The following is a 25,919-nucleotide window of genomic DNA, read 5'->3' as shown; positions in this document are numbered from 1 at the left end:
CCCTCTCCCCATAGTGTCTAAGTGACCTTAGAATTGTTAGGTAGGCAGAACCTCCATCCCCTCCTCCCTTCTCCCATCACCCTATTCCTCGCCTTGGCCAGGACCTCAATTCCTGCAGTCTAACTCTCTGTTGGCCAGCAGAGGCCTGTGACGTGAGAAAAATCAATTCGACCAGCTTCTAGGTGGTTCTGCCCAGGGGCTGCAGCAGGAGTCTGACCCAAGGGGAGGAAGGATAAGGAATCTCTAGGCTTGATTTTTTTGTTTTTTTGCCAGGGAAGGGGGAGAAATAGAGAAGAAAGGCCTGAGAAAGGGGCCGGGGTGTTGGTACTCTGTCCAGTAGCAACTGGGACAGGAAACACACTCACATAGGTGCCTAAATCTGCCCAAAACACTAATGCTAATGTCTGCCCTAGAGGTCCTCTCTGAAAGCCCCTCTGGCCTCGCCCACCCCCATTATCACCCCTCCTTCACTGCTTTCAACTCCCTTTCTCTTGCAAAAGTTACTCTTGCCCACCTCCACCCCGGTCTCAAGCTGTGAGGCAAAAGTGAGAATTTTATCAGGTTTTGAATTCTGATAACCCAGGCTGGGAGTATGTCTTCCTTCAAACTGGGGACCTGGTGTGAATGTTGGGGAGAGAATGGAGAGCACCTTTGGATGCAGAAGGGGAAGGCAATAGCCCGACCTCCCCTGACACTCCCTTCTGAAAAATGGGACCTGGACACCCACCTCCACAGGGGTACAGGCAGCTGCCCTTGAGGGTTGGGTTGAGGGGGTTGGGAATCTGTGCGAGGGGTGTGGGGAGAGGGAATGAGAAGTGCGTTCCCAATTTGGAGAGACGACTGTGACCGGGTGGCGGATGCCCTGGAATAAGGCTGGTGGAAGCGCTGTTGACTCTTTACACAAGTTCAGGCCCACCTCAAACCCCTTGTCCGTTCCAGGGGGGTGGAGTCCGAGAGAGGGACAGACAGGTCAGGAATGTGCGGCTGGGATGCAGTGAGTGACTTGGGTAGGGAAGGGGTGAGGGCAGGGCTGTCTCCGAGACTAAGAGTGGGGAGAGGAGGCTAGAAGAGAGGAAAAGCGCCACCAGTCGGTGGGGGAGGCCAGCCGCTGGTCCCCGGCGAGGGAAGCCCCGCCCGCTCCTCCAGCGCGGCCCCGCCCAGGCCCGCAGCGCGGCGCTGCAGCGCGAGGGGCGGAGAGGCAGAGAGGCGAGAGGACCAGACGCCAGGTCGCCTGCATCCCGGTGCCGCAGGAGAGAGGAAGCGCGCCCCGGCCCTCCTCGCCAGCCTTCGCCCGGGCGCCCGCCAGAGCCTTCTCAGCCGCAGAGACCGAGCACCTGTCCTCCACCTCGGCCTCAGCTGAGCCCCTTCCTCCGGAGCACACACCATCTCTGCCACCCAAGAAGTACCAAGCCCCACGCCGGCGACCACCATGGCGGAGACCAACAACGAATGTAGCATCAAGGTGCTCTGCCGATTTCGGCCCTTGAACCAGGCAGAGATTCTGCGGGGGGACAAGTTCATCCCCATTTTCCAAGGGGACGACAGCGTCGTTATTGGGGTGAGTGCCGCCCCGGGAGGGAATTGCGAGGAGGGGGCGGGAGGTGAATCTTCCCCTCCGCTGAGCCTTAGTCCCTGCCTGTCGCTCTGCGCCCCCGCCCCGCCGCTCATCCTCGGTATTCCATCCTCTTCGCCGCAGCCCCTCCTCTCCCCTGCATCAGGATGGCTGGGTGTGGCTTGGCCAGGCCGGCGGCCAAGTCTCCGCAGAGTGGAGGGGGCTACTTCCCCGAGATCCGGGGACCCAAATCCCCTTTGCTGCTCTCTGCAGCGTCCCCACCCCTTAGAGCCAGTCCCGTGTTTTTCCGAGGTTTTCCCTCTCCCCTAGAGAAAGCGCATCTTTCCTTTGTTATTGGCTCGGATCTCTACCCCCCACCTCCCGGGAAGGGAGGAGGAAGACTAGCGGATGGATGGCCTGGATGGGAGGTTTGCGGTCCAGGGTCTCTGCGGAGGTATACATGAGGATGGGCTCCCAGACCAAGCCCTCCATCATCCTCTGAAGTAGTTCAGCCTGGACGTGGGGGGAGGGAACAGGTCTGATGAAGGGTTTTCTGAGAAACAAATACATTGGGGCCACACCCAGTTTGGGGGGGAGCCTCTGGGGTCCTAAGGAAATATCTGCCTTTTCCTCCCGGTACAGCAGGAGGAGGTTTTCAGATCCCCAACTCCCCCTAACAAATAAAAATAACCAAACCCTGAGAGCCTAACAAGTACTTGCTTATTCATCCTTTCTCTTGATGATCCAATAAAAAGTAACAAGCCACCTCTGCCTCATCATGACAGCCTCTGCCCCTGGAGGAGATCTTAAGAAGGAGAACTAATATTTACTCTGTGCTTGTTACTCTACATATATTATTTAATCTTCAAAACAACGCTCTGAAGTAGGTATATTTCCATTTCACAGATGAGGACATTGAGGCCCAGAGAAGCTGAATGACTTTCTCAAGGTCACACTGTTAATTTATGCATCTGAAGCTAAATCTGTGACTCCAAACCTCATGTCTTTTTCTTTATATCACACTGCCTGCACAGATTTCTGTTCTGGACCTTTATCTGGGGTGGCCCAAAGGGAATTCCTCACCCACTCCTCCTTTCCCAGGTTGGAGGGACTGTCAGGCTATGGATGAAAGGATCTGGGGTTGAGTCCACTAGGGCTTGAGGGGTGCTGGGCCAGGAAACTGAGACGGGAGAGGCTCATATGAGGGCGGGAGAGGCTCATATGAGGGCGGTCCTCAAGGTCAGGGGCACTTCTTATGTATCTTTGATCCACAGTGCTTGGCACAAATTGTGCTTGTTGAAGGAAAGAAGGGGAGGGAGCCTGGGCCTTCTGCATCAGTGAGTACGGGATGTGAGTAAACATGCCTTAGGAAGAGACCTGCTTAGAAGTCCTGTCCCCAAGGACCCCAGTCTGTCACCACGCTGAGCTCTCACCCACACTGTGAACTCAGATGGGTGCTTTTGCCTCGTGTGTGTGTCTGCCACATAGGGAGGGCCCCTGTCCCTCTTTGCCTCAGGGTCCTTAGGCCTCACAGTCTGGCCAGGCTAACATCGTGCCCGGATCAACTGGAGGGACTCCAGTCTGAGTATTCTGCATAGCAGGCATTAGTGTTGAGAACGGGAGCTCGAGGTCCCCCTGAGACATAAAGCCAGAGAAACAAGAGGGAGGTGGTTGTGGGGAAGCAAATCCACAAAAGGTTCCTACTTTTAAGCCTGGCTTCCCTCCTGGCTGTAGATTTTTCAGCTAAGTCTGCACTGACTCCTTCTGGCTCTCTGGGCTGTCCTGGTGTGGTGGGCATGGGGCATGGGGTGATGTCGGGAGGAGGAGTTGTAGTGTTGATCTGTCCAATTCGCTAGACAGGAGAGACACAGAGGAAGGTGGGGAGGGAGGAGAGATGAAGAGAGGCCCAGGCCCCCCACCAGCTCAGATTCTATCTTAGCTCCCCAGCTGCTCCTTCCTTGTCTGTTTTGCCTGATATTTGTAGGGCTGTACCTTTGTCTCACTCTGTATCTTCCCTGGCCCTGGCCCTTCCTGTCAATTTCTCACTCCAAGATAAATGCTTCTGGGGGGCCATTTTGTCTCCAGCAGCATCCTTGGAGCTTGGCTTCCTGGCCTTGCTATTCATCCCTCATTTGGGAAGATAAGGGCTATAGGAGAAGTGATTTTGAAGAGACCCTTGAGGGTCCCAACAAGGGAAGGAAATCTCCTACCCCCTTTCCTCTTTCCTCCTCTAGCTCTCTTTGAGGCCCAGTGTATGAGAAACTGTCTGAGCAATTAATGGAGGAAGCGGCTTCGGGATTTCTGGGAACGTGAGGGCAGAGGGAAGGTGGGAGAGGATAATATCTCTGAACCCAGCCCCTGCTCCCTTCTCTGGTGGCTCTCCTCTCTGCCTCTGCGGCACTGCGGCTAGCTCTGGCCTTCAGACTCCCTAATGTTCATGGGCTTTTTCTGCTTGGCAGAGGGTAGGAGAATAAGCTGGAGAGACAGCTCTGCGAGCCTTATCCCACTCCCAGGAATCTTGGAGATGGGGCTTAGCCAGAGTTAAGGGCCTGAGTCATAGCAGAAGGGTGTCTGGGTCACTGTCTGTGTGCTGTGTACCTTGTTTTGCTCTTTGTGCCACTCAGAATCCACTGTGAGTTTTTCCCTGAACCCACTCGAGCCTCTGCATTGGTCTTGGAGGCCAGAGTGTCTTGGTGCCTACTGTCTGGTCTGCTGCGTCTATACCAGACATGGGAGGGATGACAGTGAAGAAACACACACATGCACACACACAAACACACACACTCTCTCTCTCTCCCTTCCTCCTTCATTCAAGTATCCACTACCTTCTGCCTCCCTCGGTCTCTCAATGTTAATGGGTTCTTGAGGAGACAAAAAACCAGGACCATCAAGTACCTCATTTGGAAAAGCCAGGTTGGGACCTGCAGGATTATTGGAGCTGAGTCAGTATTGTTTGGGGCAGCCCAGGATTCCTTTGATATCTGAAGAGGGGGAGCAGGCCTCCTCTTAGCTTTCAGGGTGTCTCATAAAGGAAAATGAAAAGGGGAGGTAATGTTCACTGTGGCCAGTGTCTCTCCAGCATTACTATGGCAACAATCCCCAGGGGTGTCACCACAGAAATCAGGCCTGGTGCTCAGAAGTCCAGCCTCCACCAAGTGCTTTACTGAGGGTTGGAAAGGTTGGTCATCTTTGGACCCCTGATCTTAGGCTCTTGCATTGGCTTTAGTCAACACTCATAATGGAAAACTACAGAAAGTGCTGGGAGACACAGACGGACTAAGAGACAACAAGGAGGCTTGGTGTGGGTCAAAGGAGAGCAGAGGGCCCTGGGCTGTGGGACTCTGAAGAGAGGCCCTCCAGAGAAGGCTAGGAGGAGTCCTTGGACGGCTGTGTGTGGGAGATAGAGTGGGCCTCAGGAGCATTGCCCAGAGGTGGAGGGTCTCCCTGAGTGTTCCTAATTTAACAAGTCTTCTAGTCTCTGATGTTGTACCAGCTCACGGGATCTTCGATTACCTGGAGGTAGAGATGGCGAGGGAGGCTCCTCAGAGAGGATGGGGGTGGAATTGCATAATTCTGAAAATGGGGTTGAGATTGGAAAAGTGGAGTGAGAAAGGGCTTTAGTTCTTCCGTAAACATTTGGAGAAATGCCCAAATTGGGGGGCTTGTGGGGAAGGCGAAGGGAAAGCCCTGGAGGGGATCTGACACAGTGTTGGCATTTCAGTTCTTGGATTGCTTTGGCAGTGTGGGTCTGGAATCAGATTGCTTGGCTTTGAAACCGTGCTCTACCATTTCTCAGCTGTGTGACTGTGGGCAAGCTGCCTTACTCTCTGAACCTGAAATAATAATAGTACCTACCTCCCAGGATTGCTGTGAGCATTAAATAAGATAATGCATACAAACTGCTTAGCACAGTGACAAGCACATAATAAATTCTCAATAAGAGTTAGATGTAATTTTATTTTTATTTTATTTTATTTTATTTTTATTTATTCCCCACAAGCTAGGTTTTGACACTATTGGGAAGTAGTTAACATTTTCCCTTCTTACTGGTTGTTTCATCCAAACATTCAGGTCTCTAGTATCTTCTTGCTCTCTTCCTCCATCAATATCTATGTTTACTCAACAAATTTTTATGAAGAACATCCTATGGGCCAAGGTACTGTGCTTGTTGTTGGGGATTTAGAGGGAATCCCTGTCTTCAAGAAACTCTTGGTGTGCATGGTGATCCAGGCTGTGGAGTGGTCTGGGCAGAGGCCTGGGAGGGGGCATCAGAAATGGCTGTTGGGGGCCGGCCCAGTGGCGTAGCAGTTAAGTGCACATGTTCTGCTTCAGCAGCCCGAGGTTCACCGGTTCGGATCCCGGGTGTGGACATGGCACTGCTCAGAAGGCCATTCTGTGATAGGCATCCCACATATAAAGTAGAGGAAGATGGGCACGGATGTTAGCTCAGGGCCAGTCTTCCTTAGCAAAAAGAGGAGGATTGGCAGCAGATGTTAGCTCAGGGCTAATCTTCCTCAAATAAAAGAAAGAAATGGCTTTTGCTAACTACATGCAGTCCCTTGGACTCTGATTTAAAAAACCCTCCACAACATTCTACAGTCTAACTCAAAGCGATTGTGTGTCACAAGAGACGTAAATGATGGAGATGTTTCCCATGTGGGTGGTCCAGAGGCAGAAAAAGTAGAAAAACATTGGTCTAGTTATTGTGATAAAAAGATCTGACAAAACAAATTCATCCTGAGTATAATCAATAGAAAATTAAAAGAAATTTACACTTTAACAGAATAAAAATCTTAAGATAAAGAAATGAAGAACTAGACTTGGAATTTAAGGACCTAGCCAAGAATAGGGACGTGGTAGCAGACCTTTCCAGAATACCTGAAATTATAATCCGTGTCTCTAGCTTTCCCTGCTCACCAGATTACTAAATGCACCCATTTCTAGCTCTCAGATATCTTTTATCGTCACAGCTCTGAAAACGCCACCCTTCCTCCCTCTCTCTTCCCTTACTTCTTCCCAGCCCAGGCAGAGGCAGAGGGGTTCCTCGGGCACTAATAGCCTTCAGCACTTGGAGAGCGCCCTCCATGTTAGTGCAGTAACTGCACCCTCTAGAAGCCCGTAACTAGGAGAATGAGAGAGAGAATGCATGCGTGCGTGTGTGTGTGTGTGTGTGTGTGTGTGTGTGTGTTTGTGCGTGCACGCGCCCATGTTCCCGGAAGGGAAGAAGGGAGAGGCAAGGTTGGCCCCAGAGTTACATTTAATCCCCTTTGGCTGTGTGCCTGGCTTCAAGAAGCATGAGTAGATGTCGGTGGAGAAGAGGTGAGAGTCATTGGCCTGGATAGATGTGTTTTGTTCATTTCTGTTTCTTGTCCACTGGATGGGAGAAACACCGAGGTAAATTAGGATTCAAGAATCAAGGTTCAATAAAAAAATAAAATAATAAAATAAAATGAAAATTAAAAGAAAGATATTACCACTGAGGAAGAGAGGCATCAATGCCACTTTAAACACTGTATGATTTTATTCTATGTAATAAGGATTTTATTCTTTGTAATGAAGTACAGTGATGAACTGTACAGATAAAAAGGATGAGGGGACCGGCCCTGTGGGCAAGTGGTTAAGTTCGCACCCTCCGCTTTGGCGGCCCAGGGTTTCACTGTTTTGGATCCTGGGCGTGGACATGGCACTGCTCATCAGGCCATGCTGAGGCGGCATCCCCCATGCCACAACTAGAAGGACCTACAACTAAAAATATACAACTATGTACTGGAGGGCTTTGGGGAGAAAAAGGAAAAATAAAATATTTAAAAAAAAGATGAGAAATTCACAAAAGTCCTATAAATAGCCCATAAAGTCACTCAAACCTTAAAAACAAAGAATCAAGGTAGATTTTTCTTTAATAATATTAAACATAATCTGATTACAACACAACACTAATATATTTTAATTGCTGACAAAGTTAAAAACAAAGAAAAGCACATAGAAGAAACTAAAATCACTCAAAATTCCACCATCCTAATAAAAAACAGTTAGCAATTTGGTGTATTTGTTCCCAGTGGGTTTTTTCTGCATATAAATGTATATTAATTTTAATAAAAGTGTATCATAAACTGTATATTGTTTGTAACCTATTTTTTTACTAAGAAAATATATTTTACCATGATGGAATATTTTACATAATTTTATTTATTTTAAAATGTCTGACAATTTTTGAGTAAGTCTTACATGCACATGTGACAGAATTCAAATGATATAAAAAGGTGTACAATGAAGTCAGCCAACTTCATACACCTCTTTCGTAGCAAGCCAGTTCCCCTTTCAGAGGGAGACTTTATTCCCAGTTTCTAATGGATCCATCTAAAAGCGTACTACACATTTACAAGCAAATACATATATACATGCATATACTTTTTTTAAAAAACACAAATAGCATACTGTACATGCTGTTCTCTACTTTGCTTTTTTTTTTTTAATCTACCAATGAGTCTTGGAGATTCTTCCATATCAGCATGTAAAGATCTCTCTCATGCTTTTTAACAACTGTGTAATTTATTGCAGGGATATGCCATGATTTATTTAACCAGGTCCCTATTGATGGACACTTAGGGTTGTCCTAATCATTTGCAATTACAAACAATTGAATGATCTTGTGTATATTTTGCATATGCGCAATATGTTTATAGGATTTGTTTTTAGAAGTGGAGGTCATAAGGTATATGCATTTAACAATTTAGGAGCTAGTTGCAAATTGCCTTTCCTGGAGTTGGCCCCAGTTTATACATGCCCTCAGCAATGCAGTGCATTGTCAAACTACTTTATTTTGGCCATTTTGGTAGGTTAAAATGATATTTGTTAGTCTTAACATGCATTTTTCTTATTAACAAAGAGGTTGTGCATCAATTCATAGCCATTATAATATCATTTTATGATGTTATATTTTATGATAGCACTTATTGAGGTGTAATTTACATACAGTGAGTACACAAATCTTATACGAACAGCTCAATGAATTTTATAATGTATTTTGACCCCCATGTAACCACTACCCTGATTGAGATCTAGAACATTTCTGTCGTCCCTGGAAGCTCCCTTGTGCCCCTTTCCTGTCAATATCATCCCCCCAGGCAACCGCTGCTTTGACTTCCATCATATAGATAAGTTCTATCCATTCTTAACCTTCATGTAAAGGTGTAGTACAGTGTGTGCTCTTTATGCTTGAGTTCTTTCAGCTAACACGTTTTTGAGATTTATTGATGTTCTATTATGGCATTGTTTTAAAGAGCAGCAAAGAATAAAATATATGCACATGCCATAATTTAATCAATTCCTTATGGTTAGCTGGTCCCCGAAATGTTACTCCTTTCAGTTGTTTTCAATTTCTTGTTATTGTAAGCAGTGTGATAATAAACATTCTTGTAGCTAAATATTTGCTACAAATACTTCCATGGTATGAATTCGTAGAAGTAGAGTATCTGGATCAATGGCTATGAAAAGTTCAAGGCTTTTGATTGTGTATTTCAGAATTGCCCCCATAAAAGTTGTACGGATATACTGTCCTACCAGAAAAGAACAAAGGTGCTCATTTCAAGAAATTATACCTCCTTGAACCCTCATCTATGCCGGGTATTACAATAAGTTTTTGTTTTCCGATTTGATAGGTAAAAAATGATGTTACCATTTTAATTTCCTTGTCTTCTAAAATGTTGAACATCTTTATGTTTATTGAACATTTGTATTTCTTCTTCTGTTGTTTGTACCTAGCTCTTGTCCATTTTTTTGTTTAGTTTTGTCTTTTTGTTACTAATTTATGAGTTCTTTATGTACTAAGAACATTAATATCTTCATTGTAAAAACTTAAAATTTTCTTATTTAAAAATTGTGGCTTTTTTTTAAGATTGGCCCTGAGCTAACGTCTGTTGCCAATCTTCCTCTTTTTTTTTTTCTCCCCAAAGCCCCAGTGCATAGTTAATATCCTAGTTGTAAGTGCTTCCAGTTCTTCCATGTGGGGCACCACCTCAGCATGGCTTGACAAGTGGTGCTAGGTCCACGCCCAGGATCTGAACCAGCAAACCCTGGGCCACTAAAGTGGAACACTTAATCACTACACCACTGGACCGGTCCCTGTATTTTCATTTTATAAAAGTTTAAAATCTAGATCCAAAAGAATGAAACCTCCCAATATCCCACTGTCCAAGGGTAACCACTATTAACATGTCTTTGTAGACAAGGTATATATATATATACCTTAATCTTATACATACCTCCCTGGGTTGCAAATATATGTATAATTTTTTTATAGAAATGGAATCATTCTTTATGTTATTTTTTTTGGTTTTGGTTTTAAACTTCATACTATTTTAAAAACCACCTTTTTGCTTAACGGTATTTTGTGCATACCTTGTCATGTTATTACATATTTTCTAAATAACATCACCTATAATATTTTCTTTTTTTAGTTTAGAAGCAATATGTTGTCATTGTAAAACATTTGAATGTCACAGAAAAAATGTGGTATCAGTCCCTGTCATTCTGCTCTGCAGTGATGGCCACCATTAACAGTTCTGTGTATAGTCTTTCATATCTTTTTCTAAGACTATTCTATCCGTACACTTTTAAAAAAATATAATCACATTATGCACATTGTTTTTATTTTTTCACTTAATTGATCTTGGACACATCAATATGTGTAGACCGACCTTGCTTATTGAATTGGGGGTAGAATATGGAGGTATCATCACCAACATCTTCTTGATGTTCGAATTCTTTCTAGTTTTTCTTTAATACAAACTGCTTTAATACAAACATCCTTCTACACACATCTTTAGGTGCTTAAGCAAGTGTTATAAAATGAATTCCTAGCACTGGAGTCGCTGGTCCAGAGTACAAACAGGATGGACATTTAAATGTTTAATAGCATTATCCTCCAGAAGGACTCTTATCAGTTTACAGCATGCCCTGCGCCATAGAGAACGCCTGCACGACTTCCTTCTCTTCATGGATTCTGGTTTGTGGCTTGCAGGGGCTCTCACCCCAGAGGGACCAGATAAATAGTTCAGGTAGATTTTTTTCAATAAGCCAGGTTTTCAAATATTTTAAACATTAAAAAAAATTAGGGGGCTGGCCCGTGGCCGAGTGGTTAAGTTAGTGCGCTCTGCTTTGGTGGCCCAGGGTTTCACCTGTTAAAATCCTGGGCGTGGACATGGCACTGCTCATCAAGCCATGCTGAGGCGGCATCCCACATGCCACAACTAGAAGGACCCATAACTAAAAATACAAAACTATGTACCAGGGGGCTTTGGGGAGAAAAAGGAAAAATAAAATCTTTAAAAAAAAAAGTAGTTTTCCTTTATGCAAAGAAGTAAAAAGAAGGAAACAAAATAATGCACAATTGTGTCACTCTCTCTGACATTAAAAAATAAAACATATAATACTTGTACATGGTTTAAAAATGTAAACAAAATGAAAAAGGAAAGCCTCTCTCCTAGTTTCTCTCCTCAAATTAAGCACTGTTAATACTTTTGTATAATTCCTTCTAGAAAAAAATTCTGTATATATTGATGTACTATTGTAAATATACCTAGAGCCACATCGCTAGCTCTAGCCAAGTCTTGTCACTGTCCTTAATTAGTTAAAACATGTTTCCGAAACTCTGGTGTCCATGGACCTAAAGGTTGACATTTCAGCTGGATAGGGATGGGCTCTGTGGTAAAACAGTTCAACAACTAAGTCTCATGGTCTCTTTATACTGAATGGCAGGAAAACATGACTAAGAACTTTGTCATTTATGATAGAGAACAAGCATAGTCTGATTTAATCTTAGCAGAAATCATCCCTTTAATATGATTAGATATCAAATATAGTCTTTATTTGACTCCCTTGGTTGCAAATTTCTTATATCTTTAGGTTTCTTGCCAGTACACGTGATTTACAATATATTAACTGAATTAAACAAAGTACTTGTGGGTTTGAGTGTTTTGCTTCACTGTTTCTCTTTGCTTAAAGCTGATTCCTTAAAAGGAGACCTATATTTCTGATTTCATGTATTCCTTTCACAGCGAGAGAGCTTGTGTTATCTCCACAACAGCTCTTCTGCTTGGGATATGTATATTTCATTTACACAATAGGGACCATTCTGTACATATGTCCCTAACTTCCCATCTTTCACTTACTACATCTTGAAGCTCTTTTCATATCAGGACGTATGGATCTATTGAGGAAGATATTTCTTAATTTAGAGGTAGATTTTTAATGCTAATGAATTGTTCTTCACTCTCCACAGCCTGTGGCCCTGTTGTCTTTGCCCATGTGGTTTCCCAGGAAGGGGGTCGGGGTGGTGGAGTGCTAAATCTTCACTCCAAGACTGAGAGCCCCTCATGCAATCCCACCGTGTGACGCTCCTCAGTGAAAACTCTCTACCCCATGGACACAACTCCCGGTGTCAGTACTAAATTTTGCTTCTCTCTCTCTGGTTTCCTTCACCCCCATGCAGATGGAGGGTTGAAGAACAGGTGCCTTCTCAGGCTGACAGAAGGGGGCTACAGTGTTTCTTCTCCCTCACACCCTACCTGCTGATGTCTGCCATCTTTTATTTCCACTCCAGGGGAAGCCGTATGTCTTTGACCGCGTATTCCCCCCAAACACGACTCAGGAGCAGGTTTATCATGCATGTGCCATGCAGATCGTCAAAGGTAATGGAGGTATTTTTAGAGTGTAATTTTTCAGGCTCCTCCTTCCCTATGCCACTTCTTTTCACCTGTGCTCTTTCTTCACCATCTCTTCCAGATGTCCTTGCTGGCTACAATGGCACCATTTTTGCTTATGGACAGACATCCTCAGGGAAAACACATACCATGGAGGTGAGGGTTCTGATTTCTATGGGGGGTGAGGAGCTGGGGGTGTTAATGGGAGGCCAGGGGCTTTCAGTGGGGGAAGATATGGGAATCAAGGGTTGCCTGGTTCAGAGGGTGAACCGAGGGGCAATGTTACAGTGGAAGTTTAGTGGAATCCCTTCTGCCAGCTGCAGTTTACCCTCCTTTCCACTACTCTGGTTTTCTTCTTTTGATCTGGAAAAGCAGCAGCAATAAAAGTCTAAAAGTCTACTCAGTTCTCTCCTTCCACTGAAAGGTAGTCATGGAGTGACCACCTCCTACCTTAGCTTGGTCTTCTTATCAACTGTTGCTCTGTGTGTACCTGCATACTGTGAGTTGTCCCATTCGTCCCAAGCTCCTGCCTCATTCTGGAATACCTTACTCCCCAGGGAAAGCTGCATGACCCCCAACTGATGGGAATCATTCCTCGAATTGCCCGAGACATCTTCAACCATATCTACTCCATGGATGAGAACCTCGAGTTCCACATCAAGGTGATGAGGGCATGACCACTGGGCATCCTCAGGTGGGCCTGGGAGAAGAATATCTAGTAGGAACCTACTGAGATCCTGGGCACCCCAACTTATTCTCCCCCTCTGGTTACCTCAGTTCTTCTCAGCCAGGATATTCTCTTCTGCTTTTTCCCACCCACTCCCACCCCATTTGAGTGGTCACGTTAGCTTGAGATCCCTGTATCAGATTTAAGATACGCCCCCTTCACATTCTATTCCTCCTCTCTCCCCAACCAGGTTTCTTACTTTGAGATCTACCTGGACAAAATTCGTGACCTTCTGGATGGTAAGTGATGTTTAACCCCAGTGGGTGGGTGGGGGTGTGAGGAGGGAAAGGAGAAGAAAGATCACATTGCCTTTGGGATTAGGTACTATCGGGGAGGAGATGCAGAGAACACAGGCACTCATACCTGTGTCCCTTACCTCCACTCACCAAGAAATTCCCAAAACTGGAAAGGTCAGAAGATGAGCTTAGATGCCCAGACCTGCATATAAACAGCCGGAGATGAGCCGGAACCCTGGAGCTGGCATCCTGGAGGAGGAGAACCTGAGTTTTCAGTGTGTGCAGGCGACTTAGCTTCACAGGGGAGTTTTCCTCCCTTCTGGACATAGAAGAAACCACCATCTGAGCAGACTACCGAGTGTAGGGGTTGGGGAGATAGGGGGTGGCAGTGCTGGCCTTGCTCACTCTGTGTTGTCTTGATTCAGTGACCAAGACAAATCTGTCTGTGCACGAGGACAAGAACCGGGTGCCATTTGTCAAGGTGAGAGTGGGGATGGGGGCACCCGGGTTGGGCCAGTATATTGAGAGTGTGGGTCTGGGAGGAGGATAGACCAGTGACCCAGAAGTTAGAGGGTGGATATTCTGGAGTAGTGAGTTGTGCAAGGGGCTGGGGAGAGTCTGAGGCTTGGGACAGACACTGTCTTGAAAGGTCGTTTGGTCATTGTGCCGGTAATTTAATTTGCAGGTCAAAGTTTATGGGTCACTGTTCGTTTGTCCCCTGCAGGGTTGTACTGAACGCTTTGTGTCCAGCCCTGAGGAGATTTTAGATGTGATTGATGAGGGGAAATCGAATCGTCATGTGGCTGTCACCAGTGAGTGGGGATATAAAGGGCTCTTGGGTTGGGGGTCTGCCTCTCCTCTGTGCCCTCTGGGGCTGAGGGACTTGAAAGTGAGCAAGGGAAGATTGTGTCCTCCAGAGGAGCCTGGGAGCTGTAGTGGCAGGGCTGGTCCTGGCGGGCACCGTCTCTCAGTGGGTGGGATGACAGACAGTGGAAGCTGGGAGCTGAGGGGTTGGCACAGGGACTGTTTCTCCCTTGCTCCTACAGACATGAATGAACACAGCTCTCGAAGCCACAGCATCTTCCTCATCAACATCAAGCAGGAGAATATGGAGACTGAGCAGAAGCTCAGTGGGAAGCTGTACCTAGTGGACCTGGCAGGGAGTGAGAAGGTGGGGCGGGAGGCCTTTGGGGGTGGGGTGGATAGGGAAGGAAGCCTTGGGGGGGGGTGGACTTTTTAAAAATCAAAGTAATGTTTTTATTGAGTATAATTCACATACCATAAAGTTCACCATTTTAAAGTGTACAAATCAGTGGTTTTTAGTGTGTTTGCAAGATTGTGCAGTCATCACCACTAATTCCAGAACATGTTCATCACCCGTTAATGGTCATTCCCTATTCTCCCCTCCCCCATTCCCTAGCACCCACTATTGTACTTTCTGATTCTGTGGATTTGCCTTTCCTGGACATTGCATATCAATGGAAACATATAATATGTGGGTGGTGGGGGCGGGTGGCCTTTGGCAAGAGTTTTGGGGAACAGAGGAAGGGCCTTCTCTGACGTCTTTCCCTGTCCCCTCCCCTCCTTGGACTGAGCCCCCTATGTGGAGAAGAGGTGTTGAGAGCCTTGTCCCTTTGCAGCTGCTCATGACACACTCGTCCCTTCATGCCCTGGTAGGTCAGCAAGACTGGAGCAGAGGGAGCCGTGCTGGACGAGGCAAAGAATATCAACAAGTCCCTGTCAGCCCTGGGGAATGTGATCTCCGCACTGGCCGAGGGCACTGTGAGTGTTCCTGGGGTCCCCTCACCCCTCAAGCTCCACCCCATTTTCTACCTTCTCCTGATACCCCTATCTAATCGTGCCCGATTCGTGGTTGCTCGATCCCTAGGCAGCACCCCTCTCCTTTCTGATTCTCCTGTTGAATTCATTTTTCTGATTCATGGTCTCCCTCCTCCCCCAGAAAACCTACGTCCCATATCGTGACAGCAAAATGACCCGGATTCTCCAGGACTCCCTGGGAGGAAACTGCCGGACCACTATGTTCATCTGTTGCTCACCATCCAGCTACAACGATGCAGAGACCAAGTCCACCCTGATGTTTGGGCAGCGGTCAGTGGCAGGATCCCTGGCTCCCTGCCCAGCCCCTGCCACTCCTTCCCCTTGGCGTCACGTAAGCCTTAACATAGGTCTCATCTCTCTGTTCTCACCCAGGGCAAAGACCATTAAGAACACTGCCTCAGTGAATCTGGAGTTGACTGCCGAACAGTGGAAGAAGAAATATGAGAAGGAAAAGGAGAAGACGAAGGCTCAGAAGGAGACTATCGCAAAGCTGGAGGCTGAGCTGAGCCGGTGGCGCAACGGTTAGAGAGGGGTCCTGTGGGCGTGAGAGGTGGTGGGAGGAGGAGGAGGCTGAGGGAGCCGGAGAGGGCCTGTCCGGGGTGGTGTTTAAGAGCAGGCTGATCTCTAAGGAGGGCTGTGTTTCTGGAGGGGTGCAGGAGAGCAGTCATGAGGGGAGGGGAGAGGGCGCTGACTACCCTTATGCCATCCCCTAAAAACATTGAAGGTGCACTTGGCAAGAGAGATGGAGGCCTGGAGGTCTTGGTCTTGAGGCGTGAGGGAGGAAGGGCTCGTGGGTGCAGCTCTTTTCTCCCATCCCTCACCTTGTTCTGCCCCTTTGCCAGGAGAGAATGTGCCTGAGACTGAGCGCCTGGCCGGGGAGGATGCAACCCTGGGAGCCGAGCTCTGTGAGGAGACACCTGTGAATGACAACTCATCCATCGTGGTGCGCATCGCGCCCGAGGAGCGGCAGAAATATGAGGAGGAGATCCGCCGCCTCTACAAGCAGCTTGACGACAAGGTGAGGATAGTCAGGCAGGGCTCAGAGGTGAGCCCGGCGGGAGAAGTGAGGGATTCAAGAATTAGCTTACACTGCCTTTTTCTGATTTTAAAAGGGGTAAATGCTCATTATTGAAAATGTGGAAGATAAATAAAAATATACAGAAGGAAATTTGAATCATCCATCATCCAACTGTTCAGAAATATCACATTAGTATTTTACTTTTCTTCATGCATGCACCATGCAGTTGAGATACACTATATGGGCAACTTTGTGTCTGATTTTTTTCATTCTGCATTATATAATGAACAGTTTCCTTTTCTGTTAACAATTCTTCATAAAAGTATTTTTAAATGGCTGCCTAATAGTCCATTTATCAAAGTGTATTTAACCGTTTATTTATTACAGGGCTTCTAGTTTTTTTGGTTGTGGTCGTCTGTTTTGCTATTATAAATAACTCTGAAATGACTATCTTTGCCTCCTGTGCATAGGATTTTGCTCTTGAATTTGATTAGAATGGAGCACTAGAGTGGGAGTTCTAGGTTAAAGCATATGAACATTTACAGGCTTTTGCTGTGTATTGTCAAGGTTATACCAACTTCCAGCAAGAAAGGAATTTAAAACGGAGGGTAGGAGTCCCGGAAGGAAGTGGAGAAGACCTCTTCTTAGGATGTGGGGTTTCTAACTCAAAGCCTAAACCATCTGGATTTTTATCAGGGTCCTACCTCTACCCCAACCCCATAAGTCCAGACTGGAAGGAGCAGCTTCCTTCACTCCGTCTTTCCCCCTTGTCTCCAACAGGATGATGAGATCAACCAGCAGAGCCAGCTCATAGAGAAGCTCAAGCAGCAAATGCTGGACCAGGAAGAGGTAATGGGGAGGAGGGCAGGACATGAGAGGAGAGGCATGTGTGCTCACCCCCGGAAGGCAGAAAAAAGACCTTTTTTCATAATCAGATGGAAGAAAGGGCATTCTGCTTAGGGGTTAGTCACTCCCCAAAACTCTGGAAGTCTAGGGACCTCATTGGGGCTTTGCTTAAAGCACAGATTTTGGAATCTAGGTGCTTCTTCGTTCTGTGGCCCTATTTCTAAGACGCATAAAGCCCACTTCTTCTTGACTCTTGCTTTGGCCCTGCGTCTCTCCTAGACCTATGCCTGGGAGGGGGGCTTGGCTTCCCCAGACCAAGGGGCCACAGAAGTCACTGGCAGCAGAGTCCCTCATGTGCCTTGCCCCTCCCTTGAAGCTGCTGGTGTCCACCCGAGGAGACAATGAGAAGGTCCAGCGGGAGCTGAGCCACCTGCAGTCAGAGAATGATGCTGCGAAGGATGAGGTGAAGGAAGTGCTGCAGGCCCTGGAGGAGCTGGCCGTGAACTATGACCAGAAGTCCCAGGAGGTGGAGGAAAAGAGCCAGCAGAACCAGCTTCTGGTGGATGAGCTGTCTCAGAAGGTGGTGAGTGGTCCATGAGCTCCCTGGCCTCAGAACATCCTCCACATCCAAAGGGACCTCTGCTTCCTGCCAGGGCTGCATCTCATTCGCACCTTTGCACTGCTGTTTGGTGTGTTATGAGAGCCTCCCCCACTCTGTCACTGCCCTTTGCCCTCCGGACCCCTCTCTCTTCTAGAACCTTCTGCAGAGCCTGTGTTCTCTTTGTAGCAGCCCTCAGGGTCATGCATGAAGGGAGAGCTTCTGCCTGGGCTGGGGAGGCGAGCAGGAAGATGGCAATGGGGTGACCTGAGGGGCTATCCCCAGGCCACCATGCTGTCCCTGGAGTCTGAGTTGCAGCGGCTACAGGAGGTCAGTGGACACCAGCGAAAACGAATCGCTGAGGTGCTGAACGGGCTGATGAAGGACCTGAGTGAGTTCAGCGTCATCGTGGGCAACGGGGAGATTAAGCTGGTGAGTGGAGAAAGAGGCAGCTGCCTTGTTCAGGTCATTCTGGTTCTGGGCCCTGGTGGGAGATGCAAGGTGGGCCGATCCGGGCCCTGAAGCCTACTGAGAAAAGTAGCCCAAAGATCCAGGAAACAGACCCTCAAACTAGACACAGGAAAACAAGTAGAAGTTTGTATAGACTCAACTGAAAATACACATTCTCAAGGGTGCTGGCTAAAGAAGCAGTGGAGGTGTGCTTACGACAGGATTTAGAGATGGGACGCAGAGGTAGGAGTGACAGATGAAATCTGTGGCGGTGACGGTGACCCATTGGGGTGATCAAGCAGAAGAGTTTGACTACAAAAGTAAGTCATATTACTTTATAAGATGGAAGAGGGTGACTTTTGGAATTGGATCTTTAAGTGCAGATAGAATTTAGTGTGAAATGCCAGGTGATAGAGAGCTGCTAAAAGTAGTTCGGAGAACACCTGTTCCACCTGAGTCCCTGTGCATGTGGTGTGTGTGGGGATAGGCATAATGGAAGGGTGTGGATAACAGGCTTCCTGGCAGCAGAGTGGGACCTCTCCCCTCCCTTGGCCCCACAGCCGGTGGAGATCAGCGGGGCCATCGAGGAGGAGTTCACCGTGGCCCGACTTTACATCAGCAAAATCAAATCAGAAGTCAAGTCTGTGGTCAAGCGGTGCCGGCAGCTGGAGAACCTGCAGGTTGAATGTCATCGCAAGATGGAAGTGACTGGGCGGGAGCTCTCGTCCTGCCAGCTCCTCATCTCCCAGGTGAGTGCCAGGGTTGAGAGCCTTTGGGGGCTGAGGGAGAAAGAGGGCCACTCTGTGGTTCTGGGATAAAACTCTTAGCACCCATATTTATGTCAAGGGCCTACGGTCAATTGAAGTCAAGGACAGAAGAGCTTGGGGTAGCAGAGGCAGGTCCAGATCGCAGAAGTGAAGGTTCAGGGAGATCCTGGCCTCTGAGCCAAGAGGGTCTAAAGAAGGGTCTCCAGGGAATGGCCCCCAACCCTGCACTCTCCCAAGGGCACAGTGAGGGGGGAGGGCCGGGGAGGAGAGTTGGAGTCTACAGAATCTGTGCTGCCCGGAGTGGTATCCTTTGCTCCATCTGTCTTCTTCCTCTCACCAACCCCTCCCCCACCAGCACGAGGCCAAGATCCGCTCGCTCACGGAATACATGCAGAGTGTGGAGCTGAAGAAGCGGCACCTGGAAGAGTCCTATGACTCCCTGAGTGATGAGCTGGCCAAGCTCCAGGCCCAGGGTGAGGCCTTCTGAAACCTCCAACCCACCCATCCTTGGCCCTGAGATCCCAGAGAGGGCAGGGAGGGAAAATGACAAATGTCAGAGAAACCGCCGGACAGCACATGCACCCAAAGCTTTAGACTGAAATCATGGAGGCCAGCGCACAGGCTATTTAGCAAGCTTTTGCATGGATCTTGTTTTACATGAACCCCAAACCGTCTGTTGGTCTCTGTCCCTGTTACATCAAATTGGACTGTCCTGACCCAGAAGAACGTCCCTATAGGCCTGCTCTGGGTAGATGTCCCCTGCCCTTTCTGGGGCTCTGGTCACAGTGTGAAGCTCTTTCTGGAGGCGGTAGGTGTGATGTAAGCTGTCTTCCTCTCTTTCCCTCAGAAACTGTGAGTGAAGTGGCCCTGAAGGACAAGGAACCAGACACACAAGATACAGACGAAGTAAAGGCGAGTGGGGAGGGTGCGGTGACAACTGGGGCCTGGCCCGAGCTGATGTCTGGGAGCCTGGCTTTGAGCTTGGGGTGGGCTTGTTTGCAGAAGGTCCTGGAGGTGCAGATGGAAAGTCACCGGGAGGCCCATCACCGTCAGCTGGCTCGGCTCCGGGACGAGATCAATGAGAAGCAGAAGACCATTGATGAGCTCAAAGAGTAAGAGCTCCCAAGGGCAGCTCCACCCTCCTCCCGGCCCTCTCACCTTGCTGTGCCGACTCAGATGTTCCCTCTTGGGCCAGGATCCTGTTCTTGAAATTGCATGTGTCATTCCCCACCAAATGACACAAAATTGCAGCCCAACTCCAGGTGCAAGGAGTAAGGACTAGTCCCAATCTTGAGGCTCTATGATTAGATAGCTCAGGGTCCTTACTCTGTCCTGGAAGCATGGCCTGAGTCTGCCTCTGATGCTTCAGTCCTGACCGGACTCACTTGTACAAGAAGGAAAATGTTTGAGGAGCTGCTCTTCCCTTTCCCGTCGTTAACATCTTTTTGTTCTCTCCATATCTCCGTGCCCTCTGTAGCCTGAATCAGAAGCTCCAGTTGGAGCTAGAGAAACTTCAGGCTGACTACGAGAAGCTGAAGAATGAAGAGCATGAGAAGAGCACCAAACTCCAGGAGCTGACGTGAGTGAAGGGTCTGCCCGCAGAACCGGGGCCATGGGCTCAGATGCTACTCAGACTTGCCTGCAGAGGCAGCATGCACTGTGGATGTGAACCTAGGGACCACAGGAGGCGAGGCCTCAGAAGAATAATTTGATGGGGAGTGGGGACCTTTTAGAAATGACCTCTGTTGAATATTAGCTGACACGTAAAGATGTTTGTGATGTTCTGTTAAGTGTAAAAAGCAGGTTATAAAACAGTGTGAATGGTGTGCTCCCATAAAATTTATGTGAGGTGTACGTGGATCAAAGAGAGCCTAGGATGATGGACAGAAGAGTGTTCATGGTGGCTTGATCTATAAGTAGTAGGATCATGGGCTTTTTTATGAAACTTGTCTTCCTCATCTTTTTTTCTTCTAATTCTTGCACAATGAACATGGGTAACTCATATGATAAATAATAGTAAAATACAGATCAAAGGAATGGAGGAGGGAAGAGAGAGGGAGGAAGGATAGTCCTGAGGGCTTCTTCTGTTTCCTCTTCCTCCAGATTTCTGTACGAGCGACACGAGCAGTCCAAGCAGGACCTCAAGGGTCTGGAGGAGACAGTTGTGAGTGGTTTCCTTCTGTGCCAAGTTAATGGGGTGGAGGGGGGTTCCTTTCTTCCTTCCGGTTTCTTCCTAACCCCATTCCTCCTGCCCTTCTGCAAAGTCAGTCTGTGGCATAATCTGGACACATCTTTCCCTAAAGGATGAGTGACTCACTTGATTAGATAGACTGAAGCTTCCAGTAATTTCAGAGCAAGAAGGTTGACCTGGTAGTTGGCTACCCTAATTTTTTATCATTCTTTCCAGGCTCGGGAACTCCAGACCCTCCACAACCTTCGCAAACTGTTCGTTCAAGACGTCACGACTCGAGTCAAGAAAGTGAGTGCTATCCTTGGGGTCTTCCCGGCACCCTTGGTCTCCTCCTGTCCTCAGGTTTCTCCAATCCCTGTGGCCTCCAGTGGGGCTGGCTTGGCCTGCTCTGGGGGGGACCTGTTTGGCCTCGGGACGGCCACACATTTCCCCCTCTCTCCAATCAGAGTGCAGAAATGGAGCCCGAGGACAGTGGGGGGATTCACTCCCAAAAGCAGAAGATTTCCTTTCTTGAGAACAACCTGGAACAGCTTACAAAGGTTCACAAACAGGTGAGAGCAGGGGAAGGAGTGAAGGGAACGCTTGAGGCTTGGTGCCTAGGGTCCCCGAATCCTTGGAGGCCCGTGGATTTAGGAAAATCTCCTTGTGTGTTCTCCTTCCTTTTCCTGCTAATCCCTTCTTTATACCCCGTTTGGTTCCACTTTTACCTTGTTCTTTGTTCCATGCCTGCTGTCCCTTCTCGAAGCTCCCAACCTGCTTCTGTTCTAAGTAAAGTTCCCCAGGCCTATGGTGTTGGAGGGAGAGGTTGAAACTGAGGGAGGTTGCAGAGGCCTGGGACTTTAACTATACACGGGGGATGCTGGTCAGACTTTAGCCAGAGGCAGGAAGGAGTGAGACAAGAAGTCAGGGAAGCTGGGCTTTCTCTCAGAGAGAGAACTCCATCTGCCTAGGCCTGGGGCAGGTGTGCAGAGAAATTAAATGATGGCCTCCAGATGGCCCCATGAGCCCCGGTCGGGGCCAGTCAAAGCTGCTGTGCATTAAGTTGCTGCCTCTCTGGCCCCCTCCTTGCTGCTGTGGCTCCTTAGGTGGATGACTGGCTTTCAAAGGTATGGGGATGGGGGTGGGGGGGTGTTAGAAGGGGCAGTCCAAAGGAGTCAGGACAGGAAATGTTTGGCGCCCACGGAGTAGGAGCACCCTACCCTTGCTAGCACCAAATATCTGAGCCTTGAAGACAAGTGCAACAGTCTGTCAACTGGCTCTTTTCACTGATTCATAAAACGAACCCCAGTCTATACTTCATTTCCTTTCTTTAAAATCCACCTTAAAATTTGATTTAAAGTCACATTCTTACTAAACAGGAGCTTAAATTTCTTCCCCCCGCCCACCCCCACCAGTGCAATGCCCAGCTGTATAGTAAATATTTGGTACATGTTTTTTTTTCCTTTTTTTTAAATAATGAAAAAAGAATCCCAGCACTGTGGCCCAGTGATAGTCTGCAGAGTTTCTTTCTTTCATTTTGGCCTGCAGAGGGCTTTACTACCATATTTTCCCCTTTGCCTGTTATAAAACAGTGTAACAGTGTAACAACATTACAGAAAAATTGAAAGGCAGGGCAGAAACATTTGTAATCAGTTCTGCCATTCTATTTTCATTTGTGTGTTCACTTTCCTTCTCTGTGCAAATGCTGTCCAATTATATTGCTTTTTTTCTCCCCATTCTTTTAAATTTTTTTTTTAAAGATTTTATTTTTTCCTTTTTCTCCCCAAAGCCCCCCAGTACATAGTTGTATATTCTTCGTTGTGGGTCCTTCTAGTTGTGGCATGTGGGACGCTGCCTCAGTGTGGTTTGATGAGCAGTGCCATGTCTGCGCCCAGGACTCGAACCAACGAAACACTGGGCCACCTGCAGCGGAGCGTGCAAACTTAACCACTCGGCCATGGGGGCAGCCCCCCCCCATTTTTTTTATTGTGGTAAAATGCACATAACATAAAGTTTACCACCGTAATGATTTTTAAGTGTGCAGTTCAGTGGTATTAAATACATTCATAGTGGTGTACAACCATCACTGCCGTCCATCCCCATAACTCTCTTCATCTTGTAAACCTGAAACTCTGTCCCCATTAAACAATAACTCCTCATCCCCCCTCCCCCCAGCCCCTGGCAGCCACCATTCTACTCTCTGTCTCTGTGATTTTAAGTCCTCGAAGGACGTCATATGAGTGGACTCGTACAGGAATTGTCCACACATAACTGGCTTATTTCACTTAGCACAGTGTCCTCCAGGTTCATCCACATTGTGGCACGTGGCAGGAAACCTCCGGCTGTTTCCTTGTCCCTCACTGAAGCCCCTGCCTCTGCTCTAAGTCTCAGAGACCAAAACTACTCACCTATAGGAGAGAGGACTCCTCGTAATCACCTACCTCAGCAGACACAAGACTACAAAGGAAAACCAGAGAGATGTAGAAACTTCTCAGTTACCAGAATCTTAAATAGCCAGGGCTACAGCCCTGCTACAAATTAAGCTAAGCTGTTGGCACAGTGAAACATTGTCTATAATCTGTAAATTGTCCAAAGTTAAAGGGGCACAGAAATGTTTCTGGTTCTGCCCCTTCCTCCCAGTGTTCCCCGTGATGCCAGTTTAGCTGACAGCTTCCAAGGCTGCTCCTTTGCAATCTGTGTTGCCCAGCCACGGTGGAACCCTGTAATAAGATTAGAAAGTCTTTTCTGGCCACCGTAGCTTAATTTAAAGGGGTTGGGCAGCCCAAGAAATCCTTGAGTGTGAAGGTAATGAGCATGAAGGTTTGTGAGACTTGAAACATTTTCTTTCCTTCCTATGGGGTGCCGTGTGTATGTGTGTGGGTGGGGGGCACGGGTGCTCCTGTATTCCCGCTTCTGCTCCTGCTCCACGCTGCACCCAACCTGCGCTCAGTGCCATATCCACCCCCCACTGCTACTGTGCTCCTGCTGCCCACCCTGCACATGCCCAGAGAGCCATCTCTGGGTGAGGGGTGCCTCATCCCACTGGTTGCCGTGGGGCTGTTGGTCTGGCATAAGCTGTGAGATATTGTGGTGGGGGCAGTCTAGGCCAGGAGGTGACTGGCACAGGGCGCTGTCACAAGAGTTCTGGGCTATGGTGGAGATGGTACATTTTGCTGCCCAGAAAATGATGTAACTTTTTACTGCTTGGCCACTGTTTGCTTAGGGAGAAGGAAAGAACTGGCTAACACAGCACATGATGTAAAGAGAATGAGGTCTTTCGAGGAACAGTGTGGTCTCCATCTTCTCTGACTTGGTTTCTCTTTATTCTCTCTTCCCACCGTGCCTCCGCACTCCACTGCTGCCTCTCTCTTTGGTCACTGCCTTTCTTCCCGCCTCTTCCCTCCGGCTCACCCCATAGCTGGTACGTGACAATGCAGATCTGCGTTGTGAGCTTCCTAAATTGGAAAAACGACTTAGGGCTACGGCTGAGAGAGTTAAGGCCCTGGAGGGTGCACTGAAGGAGGCCAAGGAGGGCGCCATGAAGGACAAGCGCCGGTACCAGCAGGAGGTGGACCGCATCAAGGAGGCCGTTCGGTACAAGAGCTCCGGCAAGCGCGGCCATTCTGCCCAGATTGGTGAGTGGGGAGGGGGTGGCAGCAGGCCGGTGGGATTACCACCTGGGGACATTCAACAAATTCCTAAGAGTCAAGCAACTAGATTATTGCTTCTTACTCTACCCCTCCCCCCCAGCCTCACCCCCTCATTGCCCCAAAACAGAATTATCTTATAAGCAACTCAGTTCAATTCCAACTGAAAGACCCCAGGGACCAGGGCGCTGCAGGGTGATGAATAGCCTTCTCATGGTCATTTCCCATGCTTTACCACAGCCAAACCTGTCCGGCCTGGCCACTACCCGGCGTCTTCACCCACCAACCCCTATGGCACCCGGAGCCCTGAGTGCATCAGTTACACCAACAGCCTCTTCCAGAATTACCAGAATTTGTACCTGCAGGCTGCACCTAGCTCCACCTCAGATATGTAGTGAGTGACCACGGGCTTGGTCTGGAGTCCCAGCCCAAGGCTCTCTGCACCCTATAAGGCATAAAGTTGGGTCAGTTATTGGGTGAATTTTCCTAAATGGCTTATTTCTAACCTTTCTCAACTTCACACCTATGATTAGAAGGTGGGCTTCTGCCCTCCTGGCCTGCGGCCATGTTTGTTGTCTTCTGGGGATGGGAGGGGTGTATGGCTCCATCCCTGAGCTGGGGTGTGGATTCGTGGTCCTCAGAATGGTGGAGGATGGGTGCCAGAGGCTGCATCTCTCTCCTCTGCTTCATTCAGCTTTGCAAACTCCTGTACCAGCAGTGGGGCCACATCTTCTGGTGGCCCCTTGGCATCCTACCAGAAGGCCAACATGGACAATGGTGAGTGAAAAAGATGGGTAACCAGCTTTTGGGATCCCCATGGCAAGCTGAAAAGTATAAGAAAAGTAAGTGACCCGGTACCTGCAGCTTGAACACTGCCCATCCCTTCAGGGTCTTGGGCTCTGAGGAGTGGATTCCTCCTATTACCAGTCCTGTCCTCTCCCTCCCTTCCTTTCCCTTCCTCCTCTCCTTCCTGAAGGCTCAGGGGGGCTTTTTCTCAAACAAAATAACAATGCAGCTTGGGGTAGTTGATGATAAAGTGCCACAGACCCAGATGGCAGCGATACTCCAAAGAATCTCCCCTTTTCCTCTCAGGGATTAGGATGAGAGAGGGTTTGGGAGACTGTTGCTAATACCTAATCTCCTTTTTTCTCTTCTAATCCTGTGTTCTCCACCGTGATCTCTTCAGGAAATGCCACAGATATCAACGACAATAGGTACACCAATCCCCACTGCCCTTGGGTTCTCTAGGAGGGACCAGCAGAAATGATTAAATGTGCCCCATGCTCTACTTAGAGGTTCCCGGTACCTTTGGGGAAGGAGAACCATTCTTGCCAGCACTGTGTTGTCCCAAGATGCACTCGCTCCCCTG

General features: G+C 48.2%; 1 protein-coding gene across 3 annotated transcripts in view; it reads left to right on the top strand.

Moving 5' to 3' along the window:
• Window positions 1–1,234: 1,234 nt before the first annotated feature.
• Window positions 1,235–25,919, top strand: part of KIF5A (kinesin family member 5A) — a 28,360-nt gene continuing 3,675 nt past the window's right edge. For 2 of the 3 annotated variants that reach the window (XM_046652382.1, XM_046652373.1), the window contains exons 1-27: window positions 1,235–1,558; window positions 12,153–12,240; window positions 12,335–12,408; window positions 12,810–12,914; window positions 13,170–13,218; window positions 13,641–13,696; window positions 13,940–14,027; window positions 14,262–14,386; window positions 14,893–14,997; window positions 15,176–15,324; window positions 15,427–15,575; window positions 15,897–16,072; window positions 16,853–16,921; window positions 17,295–17,501; window positions 17,802–17,948; window positions 18,527–18,715; window positions 19,089–19,206; window positions 19,581–19,639; window positions 19,736–19,845; window positions 20,211–20,312; window positions 20,837–20,897; window positions 21,141–21,212; window positions 21,371–21,475; window positions 24,322–24,538; window positions 24,791–24,944; window positions 25,245–25,327; window positions 25,737–25,764. In XM_046652382.1, the coding sequence (XP_046508338.1) occupies window positions 1,430–1,558; window positions 12,153–12,240; window positions 12,335–12,408; window positions 12,810–12,914; window positions 13,170–13,218; window positions 13,641–13,696; window positions 13,940–14,027; window positions 14,262–14,386; window positions 14,893–14,997; window positions 15,176–15,324; window positions 15,427–15,575; window positions 15,897–16,072; window positions 16,853–16,921; window positions 17,295–17,501; window positions 17,802–17,948; window positions 18,527–18,715; window positions 19,089–19,206; window positions 19,581–19,639; window positions 19,736–19,845; window positions 20,211–20,312; window positions 20,837–20,897; window positions 21,141–21,212; window positions 21,371–21,475; window positions 24,322–24,538; window positions 24,791–24,944; window positions 25,245–25,327; window positions 25,737–25,764 (3,014 nt within the window). In that variant the 5' untranslated portion in view covers window positions 1,235–1,429. Of the gene's footprint in view, window positions 1,559–12,152; window positions 12,241–12,334; window positions 12,409–12,809; window positions 12,915–13,169; window positions 13,219–13,640; window positions 13,697–13,939; window positions 14,028–14,261; window positions 14,387–14,892; window positions 14,998–15,175; window positions 15,325–15,426; window positions 15,576–15,896; window positions 16,073–16,852; window positions 16,922–17,294; window positions 17,502–17,801; window positions 17,949–18,526; window positions 18,716–19,088; window positions 19,207–19,580; window positions 19,640–19,735; window positions 19,846–20,210; window positions 20,313–20,836; window positions 20,898–21,140; window positions 21,213–21,370; window positions 21,476–24,321; window positions 24,539–24,790; window positions 24,945–25,244; window positions 25,328–25,736; window positions 25,765–25,919 lie in introns of those variants that run through there. The other variant, XM_046652391.1, reaches the window with a different exon arrangement.

The sequence above is a fragment of the Equus quagga genome, chromosome 1 (assembly GCF_021613505.1).
Source record: "Equus quagga isolate Etosha38 chromosome 1, UCLA_HA_Equagga_1.0, whole genome shotgun sequence".
Classification (NCBI taxonomy): domain Eukaryota; kingdom Metazoa; phylum Chordata; class Mammalia; order Perissodactyla; family Equidae; genus Equus; species Equus quagga.
This window is presented reverse-complemented; position numbering and strand designations above follow the sequence as displayed.